The 13,941-nt window shown below is 37.2% G+C and overlaps 1 protein-coding gene across 2 annotated transcripts; it reads right to left on the bottom strand.

Annotated features, from left to right (window-relative positions):
• Nucleotides 1-144: 144 nt before the first annotated feature.
• On the bottom strand, nucleotides 145-12,422 carry palmda (palmdelphin a). Of its 2 annotated transcripts, XM_073849892.1 has the most exons (8): nucleotides 12,373-12,422; nucleotides 12,187-12,267; nucleotides 11,986-12,104; nucleotides 11,145-11,259; nucleotides 11,005-11,029; nucleotides 10,783-10,899; nucleotides 8,339-9,202; nucleotides 145-2,132 (listed from the first exon to the last, which is right to left on the bottom strand). In XM_073849892.1, the coding sequence occupies exons 1-8, from the start codon at nucleotides 12,415-12,417 to the stop codon at nucleotides 2,092-2,094; spliced, it is 1,407 nt and encodes a 468-aa protein (XP_073705993.1). In that variant the 5' UTR covers nucleotides 12,418-12,422; the 3' UTR covers nucleotides 145-2,091. The 2 variants fall into 2 exon arrangements, with proteins under 2 accessions (XP_073705993.1, XP_073705992.1); XM_073849891.1 differs by lacking the exon at nucleotides 145-2,132 and having other exon boundaries at nucleotides 4,318-9,202.
• Nucleotides 12,423-13,941: the final 1,519 nt, after the last annotated feature.

Raw genomic sequence — 13,941 nt, forward strand, 5'->3', positions numbered from 1 at the left:
TTTGGAGAGAGTGAATTAATGACAGATCTTTCATTTTTGGGTGAACTTTTTGGGTGAACTAACCCTTTGAAAATATAAGCACAGAAGAGACAAGGCCATACAAGTTAAACAAAAATGAGGCTTGTTTTCATTTTGGTTGAAATATCTCTTTAATATTTGTTAGTTGTTTTAAAGGCACCACTTACTATTTTATCTAATAATAATAATATTATTGAATAAGGACTCACAAAGATGACCTTGACATGGACATCTGATAAAAAAGAACAAAAAACAAAAGACAGACTGATTCATTCATTAGCACAGATAATAGAGGTGTCTCAAACAGCTGTCAGCCACATACACACACATCATGAGGTTTAATTGTCATTCTGGGTTTTCCTCTACAAGGAGAACACATCTGAAAGGATGTCTCATACAGTATTTTGACATATAAAAGCAATATTTTACTTTTTGAAGGTTCAGTATTATAGCTCTCTCATGTACACTACCAGTCAAAAGTTTTTGAACAGTAAGATTTTGAATGTTAAGAATTCTCTTCGGTTCACCAAGCCTACATTTATTTGAGCCAAAATACAGCAAAAGCAGTCGTATTGTGAAATATTTTTACTATTTAAAATAACTGCTTTCTATTAGAATATATTTTAAATGTAATTTATTCCTGTGGTCAAAGCTAAATTTTCAGCATCATTACTCCAGTCTTCAGAGTCACATGATCCTTCAGAAATCATTATATTATGCTGATTTGCTGTTCAAGAAACATTTATTATTAATATTATGATCAATAGTTAAAACAGTTGAGTAATTTTTCTCAGGATTCTTTGATGAATAGCTTGGAAATTGGGGAAAGAAATTAAATAAATGAATACTTTTATTTAGCAAGGACGCTTTAAATTGATTAAAAGGGATGTTAAAGGCATTCTATTTCAGATGAATGCTGTTCTTCTGAACTTTCTATTCATCAAAGAAACCTGAAAAAAATTCTGCAAATCAGAATATTAGACTGATCATCTGACTGGAGTAATCATGCTAAAAAGTCAGCTTAGAAATCACAGAAATAAATTACATTTTAAAATACATTCAAATAGAAAACAGTTATTTTAAATAGTAAAAATATCTTAAAATGGTACTGTTTTTGCTGTACTTTGGATCAAATAAATGCAGGCTTGGTGAGCAGAAGAGACTTACAGGTCAAAAACTTTTGACTGGTAGTGTATAGCTTTCATAATTGCTATGCCTCAATTAAAAAGCTGCAGAGGTCACATTTGTCCGCCGAATTATGTAATTTAGGTCATCTCATTTAGAAAAGTAACCATTACATTTGCAAAGTAAGAAATAAATAACAGTAATTTACGACCCACAAGGAATAACAGTCAGTTATATAATGGTTCATTTTCTTAAACAAGACATCCTGTATTATCTATGTGGCCAACAAACGCAACCTCCTTAAAGAGATAGCTCACCCAAAAATGAAAATTCTGTCATTAATTGCTCACCCTCATGTCGTTCCAATCCCGTAAAACCTTTGTTCATCTTCAGAACACAAATTAAGATATTTTCGATGAAATCCGAGAGCTTTCTGACCCTGCATGGACAGCAATGCAACTATCACATTAAAGGCCCAGAAAGGTAGTAAGGACATTATTAAAATACTAATATCACATGGAGTATTTTAATGATGTCCTTTCTACCTTTTTGGGCCTTGAACATGTCAGTTGCGGTGCTGTCTATGCAGGATCAGAAAGCACTCAGATTCAGAAATCTCATCAAAAATATCTTAATTTGTGTTCTGAAGATGAGCGAAAGTCTTATGGGTCTGGAACGACATGATAGTGAGTAATTAATGGCAGAATTTTCATTTTTGGGAGAACTATCCCTTTTAGGTGCAGCCTTCAGAATAAGACATAGCTAGAGTTAGAGTTCAAATTCAACATATTTTTGTGAAGCATTTTCTTGAAAAGTGTTAATAACATATCTTAATTTCGCTTTCAGAAGCCTCCGCTGATGGATGTTGATTGACGTTTCTTGTTTCGCTGGCCACCTTGGACAATCGTGCAAGAGTCTCAAAAGTGTGAGTGCCACAAAATGTGCCTGTTATGCCATTTGGCCCAGTTTCTCCATCTGTATCTGTAATGCTGTAGGGAGTATGAGAGAAAAAACATTGATTTAGCTGCTCAATTCTATCCTCCCAACCAAACACGAGTTAATGGACAGCACGGACATGCTGCTGCACACCAGATCCAGCACCAGCAGCTTTCACTGATAGCTCTCAGAAGCATTCCACCTCCTCAACGATTAATCTTTCGGTTCAGTTTAAGTAAAAGGGTAATCTTAATAAACTCCATCTATAAAGACATTTGTCCTCAGAAACATGCTATCCCTATTTATATAATCCTCAAAGATTGATTATATAAGAGAGTTTCAGCACCCGACGCAGCCTTCTTAAAAGCCTCTTAAGGTTGGAAGACATGCGCAGCAAATTATCTGCCCACCACTGGAGTGTGTGTGGTTCTGAAGAAGATTGACTGGGCTGGATTGTGTATTCTACAATGACGAGATGACAGAGAGGGGGTCATGTGTGGGAATGCGTCCCCATTCTTTAGATAAAGCATACTGTTAAATGACTTTCATTCATATCGAGTCTAGCAGCAAAATATTGTCATAAAGGCTTTAAGTTGGTGTGGTGTCAAAAGTGAGTCACTTGTCTTTTCAAGCAACATTTGTGTGGGTGGTGACGTCGTAATCAGTCTGTTTTGCAGCATTAAAGGAATAGATCACTCAAAAATGAATATACTGTCATTTACTCATGACTTTTAAAATCTGTGCTGTTAGATTTCCTGTGGAACACAAAAGAACTTTTCAAAAAAACAACAAAAAAAAAACAACAACCTTCATGCAGCTCAGGCAGTTAATAATGACAACAGCTGTCAAGCTTCCTTTGTGTTTCATGGAATAAAATAACATTCTGTTGATATTGTTAGCTAAAACTTTCAAAATGTATTTTGTTAATTGACAAAGTTGAACTAAATTAAACATTAAAAAAAGACAGAAGCACATTTAATGACTAAAAATTAATTTCAAAATATGAATAAATTCTATAATAGCATATACAGTTGAAGTCAAAAGTTTACATACACCTTGCAGAATCTGCAAAATGTTATTTATTTGACCAAAATAAGAGGGATCATACAAAATGCATGTTATTTTTTATTTAGTACCGATCTGAATAACATATTTCACATAAAAGACGTTTACATATAGTCCACAAGAGAAAATAATACTTGAATTTATAAAAATGAACCAGTTCAAAAGTTTATGATTCTTAATACTGTGTGGCTACATGAATGATTTTTTAGTGATGGTTGTTCATGAGTCCCTTGTTTCTCCTGCGCTGTTCTTCAGAAAATCCTTCAGGTCTCACAAACTCTTTGGTTTTTCAGCATTTTTGTGTATTCGAGCCCTTTCCAACAATCAGTGTATGATTTTGAGAGTCATCTTTTCACACTGAGGACAACTGAGGGACTCAAATGCAACTATCACAGAAGGTTCAAACGCTCACTGATGCTTCAGAAGGAAAAACTATGCATTAAGAGCCAGGGGTGTAAACTTTTGAACAGAATTAAGATGTGTACATTTTTCTTATTTTGCCTTAATGTCATATTTTTTCTTCATTTCAGAAGACAAAATAAGTTAAATTTACCCTGATCTTTAAATTCTTAATCTTAATGCATTGTTGTTCCTTCTGAAGTATCAGTGAGCATTTGAACCTTCTGTAATATTTGCACGAGTCCCTCAGTTGTCCAAAGTGTGAAAAGATGGATCAAATCAGTTCAAATACACAAAAATGCTGAAAAACCAAAGAATCTGTTAGACCTGAAAGATTTTTCTGAAGAACAGGGGGAAATGTAACTTTGTAGGACAAACAAAAACACAGCTGTGGATCATTCAGGTAAAAACACAGTATTAACAATCAAGTGTATGTAAACGTTTAAACAGGGTTGTTTTATGAATTGATTTTCTATTATTTTCTCTTGTGGTCTATATGTAAATGTCTTTTATGTTAAATATCTTATGCAGGTCAGAACTAAATAAAAAAAAAACATGCATTTTGTAAGATCCCTCTTATTTTGGTAAAATAATTAACATTCTGCAGATTCTGCAAGGTGTATGTAAACTTTCTACTTCAACTGTAAATAATACTAAAATAACACCTATTAATAAATATTTTTGTGTGAACTCTTCCTTTAAACATGACTTATCAGAATATTAAAAAACAAAAAAAAACACAAAAAAAAAACAAGACTTATTCAATCAGTTTTATTACAAAGGTTCCTCTGTCACGCTTTTCACAAAACACTCATATACACAAGTCAGAGCAAAAGAAAGAGGACAAAAGACCAAAGAAGCACAATCCATGACAGTAAGCATGGCTGTACATTTCACAGCAAATTACATGCCGTCATGCTAATTATTGTAAGTGGCAAAAGCACAGTTAACATATGCAAAATGTCAAAAGAAATAGCATAGAAAGTTTGGCAGGTGAAAATAAAAGAGTAGTTGCAAATAGCATGTATTGTTTTGAAAGAGATGTGAATTTCCATCATTTCACCACTAGAGGGAGGTAAAGCTCTAAATCAGGGGTCTTCAACCTTTTTCAAAGCATCCTTTGGTGGATATGGACACACTTTGTGTAAAAATTTATAGAGGCATTCTAAGCCTGATCATTAATAATATGTATATAGGCCCTACTGAATGTATTTTCATACCTATGATGTTTACATTGCACATTCATTAAAAAGCAGGGCTTATCAAATACTTGTATTAAGTGAAATTAAAATGTGCAATAACATACATCTTATAGGAAACCCCAGATATTAAAACTTGTATCACTTAATATAACATAAATGATGTCTCTTACTGAAATATGAAGTGGAAAACCCATTAAAAGATGTCATTTAAAAAAAAAAAATTATATATATATATATATATTTTTTTTTTGACAATTTGGGAGCACCATTATTTTGATGACATGAAATGGTTGCACGGTGAGCTACTGGTGCTACCTGTTGCTATTTTAACCACAAAACAACTTGGAATACACAACTTATAAAATAAAATAGTAGGTCTGCCCCCTTATAGTCGACTAACCATTAGTTGACGAGAAGAATTGGTTGACCAAAATTGTATTAGTCCCTTAGTCTCTGAATAAAAGTTTCACAGGAAGTGGCGAAGTCACGCAGTCCGTGACTGACAGGTCGTTAACGGCTGGTCTATGTGGTAATATTGTGCATTGGACAGGACATCCAAATGGTCACCGGCCTATCATTCATCGGCCTCAAATATGGCTTTCCATCGGGCGACCTTATTGAAGTGTCTGTGCGAAGTGTGGAAGCTGAATAGTAACGCGCTTCTACTGCATGACAGATGGAGGCACTGGTGCGGTCACTTGCTCTTAAAATACATTTTTGTTCATAAACAGATAAAGAGTAATACATATTTTGAATCTGTAAACTCTTTGTTTATATGTGTGCACCGTTCAACAATTAAATGTTGCGCTTTTGTAAAATAAAGCAAACAGGGCGCGCTTTCTGCCATCTCTGTGAACTTGAGTGCGTAACATTGAAAGTCTGTGTATATTTGCCTTACAGAGATGAAGAATATATTTATGGAGAGTGAAATGTATACTTTTAAATAATGTCAAGAGTCAGTGTCACCGACTTCATCTCTTAAACCGAAAACAAAGAAAGCACTAGTTTATCAATAAATTATTAAAACATTAATGCAGTCTCCTTGCTGTTTTTCCCTGACACATTCATAATTATTATATCTGCCGGTTAACAGTGGCAAGCTATTTTTGCATGCACTTGAGCGCTTGTTAGCCTATGTAGGCAATTATAGGCTCATTATTATGATTTATATTGTTTATTAATAGATGTGTGACTAATAGTTGACTAATGCTTAAAATGAACAACTACTAGTTGACCAGAAAAATCTTTAGTCGAGAGCATCCCTACAAAATACTAATATGATGACCACAGCTACTGAAAGAGCTTACAGGTGGCAATGGATATAAGCATTGGCTTAAACCAAATGCCGTTCCATCGATTTTTCAGGAGTCTAAACACCCCTGGATACTGAGTGAAATACGCACTCAGGCGAAACTCCTTCAGTGGCTGCAGTGCCTAGACAAGTGTTGTCACATTTACATCCTGCTAGGATGGCATCTAACCTTTCTTGTCTCTGGCGTTTGCAAGCACTTTCAGTAGCTGTGGTCTACTAAAAGCCTCAAAGGCATCAGGGGTGAAGTGGAGAGAACAAAGACGCAGGTCTTTAGGAAGTTTTATTTGTCCACTGGCATCTTTCCATTCTTTTCTTCTCTTCTTATCGCTACGAAAACAGTGAAGACTTACATCGCTTCTCTTGTTGCCCTTCGACTGAAAATTACAACCAAAAGCCGCACAATGTAACCTTGTATCAGTATTTTATTTTCAGAGCAGTATTGTAAAAAAAGCAACCATTTTACCTCAAAATAATGGCACCCTCTATAGTCCAAAATATGTATAGATCTATGTGGATTTTTAAAATAATGTAAATCTTTAATGGGTTTTCTACTACATATTTCATTAAGAGACATTTATGTTATATTAAAGGCTGTATCAGCGATTCTAGGCTGAAACAAAGTGTCACATGCAGCTGACCTTTCATCACGATCCGCTCGCTGCCTGCCCCATGTCTCTGTGGTCAGCCTAGGCTCCGAAATATGCCAAAAAAAACAAAAACAATTGGTGCTACCAACCATTCCACAGAAAAACAAACAGTGTTCCAACCAATCACCGTCAGGGGGTTGGTGTTGTGGATTTTCGTGCTGGTGCACGAAATGTGAGGGAGGCAGAGCGAAAGTCCACAAACCAACCCCCTGACGGTGATTGGTTGGAACACTGTTTGTTTTTCTGTGGAATGGTTGGTAGCACCAATTGTTTTTTTGGCATATCTCAGACCCTAGGCTGACCACAGAGACGTGTTTTTTGTTTTACAGCCAATTCATGGGGCAAGCAGCGAGCGGATCGTGAAGAAAGGTCAGCTGAATGTGACACTTTATGTTTCAGCCTAGAATCGCTGATACAGCCTTTAAGCCTTACAAGTCTTAAAGGAACACTCCACTTTTTTTTGGAAATAGGCTCATTCTCCAACTCCCCCGAGATACTAAGTTGAGTTTTACTGTTTTGAAATCCATTCAGCCGTTCTCCTGTTCTGGCGATATCACTTTTAGCATAGCTTAGCATAGATCATTGAATCCTATGAGGCCAATATAGCATCGCGTTAAAAAATGACAGAGTTTCAATATTTGTCCTATTTAAAACTTGGCTCTTCTGTAGTTATATCGTGTACTAAAACCGGCGGAAAATGTAAAACTGCGATTTTCTAGGCCGATAAGATTAGGAACTACACTTCCATTCCGGCGTGATAGTCAAGGAAGTTTGCTGCCGTAATATGGACGCAGCAGGCGCAGTAATATCACGCAACACCTGAAGTTGGGTCACAATTTCGAAAATGGTAGTTACCTAGCTGGGAACTAATTTCAGGCACTGTGTGATATAACTGCGCCTGCTGCATCCATATTACGGCAGCAAACTTCCTTGACTATTACGCCGGAATGGGAGTGTAGTTCCTGATCTTATCAGCCTAGAAAATCGCAGCTTTACATTTTCCGCCGGTTTTAGTACACGATATAACTACAGAAGGGTCAAGTTTTAAATAGGACAAATATCGAAACTCGTTGGTCATTTTTGAACGCGATGCTATATTGGCCTCATAGGATTCAATGATCTATGCTAAGCTATGCCCGTGAATGCTACCAGCCATTTAAATGTAAAGCTGCAAGCTCATTAGTTGCGTACACAACCTTAAACAATCGGCTTGTGCCAAGTCATATAACTCTGTTAATTTCATCAGTTACGTTAACAACCCGTCAGCCTGCACCATCTACAGTTTCATGGCAGAACTAGGCATTGTTTTTTCACATTTCCACAAAAATCTATTTGAGATTGCAGTACCACCAGTCAAAGACCCCTGTTCTAAAGCTACACACACACACAACAATGTGTTTCTACACACATTGTCAGACAACATAAGCAAATGCCAACATGAAGAATAGAAAGCAGTTTGTTAAGACACTGAAAAACTGAAAAGCACAATGTAAGACAGCAGTGTCCAGCATGCAGAGTGAGGGAAGCCAGTCTGGTGAGAAGCTGCATCATAGAAGATCTGATGGAGTGTTAGTGAAACTACATCAACACACAGCAGTGCTTGTGTTTCCTTTTGACTTTTTTGATCTTGGTACCTGTAGTGGACGAATCCTCCGTGCCGTCTCTTTTGCCCTTCCGTCCAGCAGAGTAGGGAACGGCGTTGTTGGCATTGGAGTTCTGATGGGGGTTGCAGCTCTTGCTCGCTTCATCTTCACCATCTCCAATGACCACCAGCTCTGCCCGAACTGAGCCCTCATAGCTTTGGCTATCATCTTCGGCATTCTGGTACCCCATGAAGATCATGGTGACGGGTTCATCCGATGGCATGGCGTTCAGGATGCTGATTTTGGAGTCCTCAGAGTAGGTTGAACATGGGCTGTGGTTTCTGATGTCGCTATCCAAAAGTTGCATTCCCCGGTGGTTCTCTCTTTGGTTGTAATATTGTCCAAGCACTTGTCTTTCCCCTCGGCTGTTGTGACAGTATTCGTTTGGTCTGTCATTGTAATTAGGCATTGGTAGGAGGGGAAGACCATGACCCACATCCTCTCGATAGCACACACCATCATCGTACACAAGCTCAGGCCATGCCGCTAAGTCGATGCTATAGGGATCTTGGTATCCGTTGGATTCGTGGCTTTTTCTTTTGTCGGGGGCTGATTGTAGCTCATGGGAGATTTTGTAGGGATATAAAGGGTCCATCTGAACTTGACTGGACCTCTTCTTTTTCTCAGAGGCCTGTCTCAGCAGCTCCTCGACCTCAACGGGACTGAGTTCATCCACTCCATTTGCACCAGGCTGGTGGCCATCCGTACGCAGGGCGTAGACAGATTTACGGCCATCGTCGTACACTTTGATTCCTTTCTGCTGGAGCTCTTGAGGAGAAATGGTGGAGGTGGAGAGGACTTGGCTTTCACCAGTGCGTAAGTCCTTCTGAACGTTAATTTCCATGGCGAACAAAGCTGTAAGAGGCAAATGGAATGTGTGTAATATATTAGATTTTTTTTTAAACTTTAAATATTAAACTTGGATAGCTTCCTGGATGGCTTTCTCTGGCTTCTGCTAATTGTCGTACACGTACACGAGAGAGTGGCGTTCCAGAGGATGACGTAGGACATAGGCATAGCGTAAGCTCATGTGAGAATATGCTAGTCTCATGAAAATCAAGTTTTGTTTACAGCAAAGGAAACCAGTCTCCTCTCGGCTTGTATTCCTCCGACATTTTTCTTTACAAATCCTCATTTTGTAACTAATTTGTGAATGTGCGTACGACAGATAACAGAAGCTACAAATTACAGTTTATAAAGCTGTAAATATGGATAGTTTTCTTATACAAACACATCACTTTATTTCAGAAGGCCCTTATTAACCCCCAGGAGCCATGAGAAGTACATTTTATGATGGATAGATGCACCTTATTTTACTTTAAATTCCATTATAAAGCTTGGAAAAACCAGAACATTTTTTAATTTAACTTTGATTGTATTCATCTGAAAGAAGAAGTCATATACACCTAGGATGGCTTGAGGGTGAGTAAATTACAGGGTAATTTTCATTTTGGGGTGAACTATCCCTTTAAAGACTGTGGCTATAGTGCCATCACAACATTAAAACATTAGCTCAACCAATGGGGCGAGTTTGGAGGCAGGACTATCTGTATGACTAACCAATGGCAGTGGGACTGTAAAGCGACCTGTTTTTTTTTTTTGTTTTTTTTTTGTGGTGAAAAAAACAGCACACTTCAGATTTACACAATAATTAAACATGGATTCCCAAACTTTTTTGTCAGCCAAACCCCTTTGACCTAAAGTATTTACTTAAAGTACACCAAAATAATGTTTCAATTTAACACATTTGCATATTCATGATTATATGCTTTTGGTTAATAGTCACACAACTATACTTACTTTAAATTATTTTGATATTACATTTTTAGAATTTAATTTATTTACTTTTTTAATTAGCTTTAAGCATCTCATGAGCTTCCTGGAGTTTACCAGGGATTTGTTAAAGGCATAGTTCATCCAAAAATTACAATTCTGTCATTAATTACCCTCACATTGTTCCAAACCTGTAAGACCTTTATTCATCTTCAGAACACAAATTAATGAATAATTAATAATTAATTAATGAAATCCGAGAGATTTCTGACCCTGCATAGACAGCAATGCAACTACCATATTAACGGACCAGAAAGGTAGCAACTTTATTCAACAATTTCTTCTCTAATATGTCTTCCATGCATCATGGTACTCTTATGAATGTACGTCCAGAGAAAAAAAAAGTTGAAGAAAAAGGACTTGAACGTGTCAGTTGTGTTGTTGTCTATGCAGTATCAGAAAGTTCTTGGATTTCATAAAAAAATATCTTAATTAATATCTTAATTTGTGTTCTGAAGATAAACAAAGGTCTTTCAGATTTGAAACAACATGAGGGTGAGTAATTAATGACAGAATTTTCATTTTTGATGAAACTATCGCTTTAACCCAGATTTGGAAACCCTGTATAAAACATTTGCTTTTACATTCTTCTTTCAGTTTACCAGGTTTGGCTTGGCTGGTTTTTGCTTCAGTTTCCAGGTCTTGTTTCTTCCTCTGTTTTAATAGGGGTGTGCTGGGCTTTAGCATATTAGGAATTGTTGAATGAATATAGATCGGCTCTGCAAAAACAATGAAAAGATTCAGAAATATGGCAAAATTGATCAAAAATAATGTCATTTTTTTATGGTCTGCACAGCATTGTGACAGAGTTTTACAGTATTTACCTGATGTGAAATCTGCATTCACTGCCTGTGGAGATACAAACACAATAATGTCTAACAAAATGAATTCTATATAGTTCACTAAAGCAAAAAGCACAGTTTCTAATATTGTTTATTTATGAACCACATCAAAAGCAGCATACCTTAATGATGTCCTCTGGAGACTTTTCAATGGCTTTTAGCCTCTTTAAAATGAGCCCTTCATTTGTTGAGATGTTCATTTCCTCTCTCTCCAATGCTTCAATCTCTTTCTCTATCCTACAGAGAATTTATTACAACAATTGTTTAAATAAGACTTTCTAAATATGCAGTCCTGGCACACACACAGTGACTGACCTCTATTACCAGGTCAAGTCACACAAGACTGCTATCCTTGACAAAGCACCTGTCACTCCGTTTGCACTTTTTTGCATAGACATGCTAAACCCAAGAAGCAATGAGTTGTTAAAAAGTTATGAAAGCAATATAAACAAATAAGTAATAACACTCATTTGAATTTACTCTCCTAAGACTGATGTTCAGTCGGAATCATCATCAGTCTGAAAAATTAAACCGACAGCAAAATTTGGGCCAGGGTGCGACCTGCATGTAGCAGCCTTTCAAGGACACAGAAACAGCTTTTTTTAGAATCCTTCTCTGACTTCATTGCTACTACAATGCAATGCAGTTACAAAGCATTGCACATCTCTTGCCTCATACTTCACTCTAATAGATTTCATTATGGCACCACAGGGCAAATGACATTAGCTGGGAATCATCACAACCAGCCCTGAAATTCTTTGAGTTAAATACAAAAGATCTTTAAGAGAATGAACTCCTAACACAGTGTTCAGATTGAAAATGATTTCTATTTAGGAGATGTCAGTGAGCCTGATTTGCCATGATAATCTCATTCTGGCATTCTTTATCAAAAAACAAAATAAAATAATGCTACAGTAATGAACCCATACAATAATGAAATGTAACTGTATTCTTTCATCTTACCGATGTATGTTGCTCTTGAGGTGTTTAGTTTGTTGTGCATCTTCAAGAGCTTTTTGTGTTTCCTGTGCATTACTGCTGTTCATCCCATCCATGAGCCATAGATCTCTCATGGACCTTTTCTATGAAATACATATAGAGATGCTTCAAATCCCAGACCGTAACAATTCAGAAAAATGCTGATGAACAGAAAACTATAGGTACCTTGACATGTTGAAGCTTTAGCTTCTCTCTGTCGATCTCAAGCCGTTTATTAGCAATTTCCTCTTGGATTTTTTTCTTATTCTGTGGACAAATGGACGTTTATATAGAGATGCTATGTAAGTGTTTGCAATACAGTTGTTGTAAATTCCAGAGACATGAAATAACTAGACAATCCCATGTGGTTACCGTAATAGCTTGAAGGCGCTCCTTTACGAGTTCTGCTTCTTCCATCCTGCCTCTGGAGAATGAAAAAAATAAACATTTATCCTTTATACAACATTATAAAATCATCATCCATACTATTTTGACATCTGTCTAATGTCTCAAAAGGTTATTGGGTGATATGTAGGTCAAACTCCATACAGTGACATTGATATTTCACTGCATGAGTTAATGTCCATTCATCACCACTTGCTTCCTGCTTTCTAAAGATCACCGCGGTTCCATGAATAGCAGCAGTGGTAAAACAGTCTCTGAGATGCACCATAAATAATCTGCCTGACAGGGTTTGGTTGTCTGCGTCTGAGTGGGTGACCCCTTGTAGACACTGCCGGGTTTCATAGACATCCAAGTAAGGCCTTAAGCTAGAACTTGCCCCTTAAAGTAGCTTCATGCTTCATTCACCCAATTTCTAGTTAAGTATCTCTTACAATAGGCCAGATGTGACCGCCTGTGTTTGTCACATCAGCTGTAATGCAGGAATATGAAACAATATTGTAAAGTTCTCCGGTGCATCTACCAACCCAGAAAATGAGAAAAAGATCAACCCAATTTTTTTTGGTAAACCTTTCTCCACAAACGTGAAAAAAACGAGCCGCTCAGATTTTGGTGTACTAGTTCTAATGCCATGGCAAAAGTGCAAGCAAAGCATGCTAACTGTTCTGTCGTTGGCTGCACATTTAGAGTCCTAGCCTCAGAGGAGACAAGAGAGCAGTGGATTTATTGAGTTATTTACTGTATATTATGCTGCTGCCACACAGATCTAATATAAACTTGCAGTTTCTTTCCCAACTGTTAAGGCGGGCGTACACGGTGCGATTTTTGAGGTTGTACGAGCTTGCATGCGATGTTTTTGGATATCGGAGGAAATCGGCTCTTCTCGTATGGTCGGGGCTCGTATGGTGTGTGAGAAATTACGAGACGAGCAGAGTGCCTTACGAGCACTTCCCGACCTCACGATCATTTTTAAACATGTCAAAAAACTTCGGGAGCTGTCGGATTGAAGGCGTGACGTGTGTGCTGTTGAACGAGCCGATTTGTTGATCAAACTGGAAATGACCAATCAGAAGCTAAAGAAAAGAAAACCACAGAAGATGAACATGACAGCACCACGGAGAAAGAGGAAAACTCGCTGAACTTTGGCAAGAACAGCGAGCGCTATATGATGTATCGATCGGTGGTTGATCACCTATTGTTTGCTACAGCTATTGCTAGCTATAGTGCAGGGGCGGAGTGGGGCACTAAAATCTACCGGGAAAATTCTGACCGCACCGTCCCGCCCCCCCTTTTAATATAATACTAAATCTTTTTTTTTTTTTTTTAATCTGGATGAAAAAAAAAAAAAACACAAAGCAATTTAGCACTTCGGAATTTTTACCGATATAGCTGATGGAAATGTCTTATCGATAAAATTTCTCATGTGTCGACATAATCTTTTTCCGTTTAACTTTAGCACATAAATTCTAAATCCATACTTCAAATGTCGAAAAAATCTGTTTGGAAACACTTTTTTGTAGAGAAAAGGGGCTTTGCTAC

This window comes from Garra rufa, chromosome 10 (genome assembly GCF_049309525.1).
Source record: "Garra rufa chromosome 10, GarRuf1.0, whole genome shotgun sequence".
Taxonomy (NCBI): Eukaryota; Metazoa; Chordata; class Actinopteri; order Cypriniformes; family Cyprinidae; genus Garra; species Garra rufa.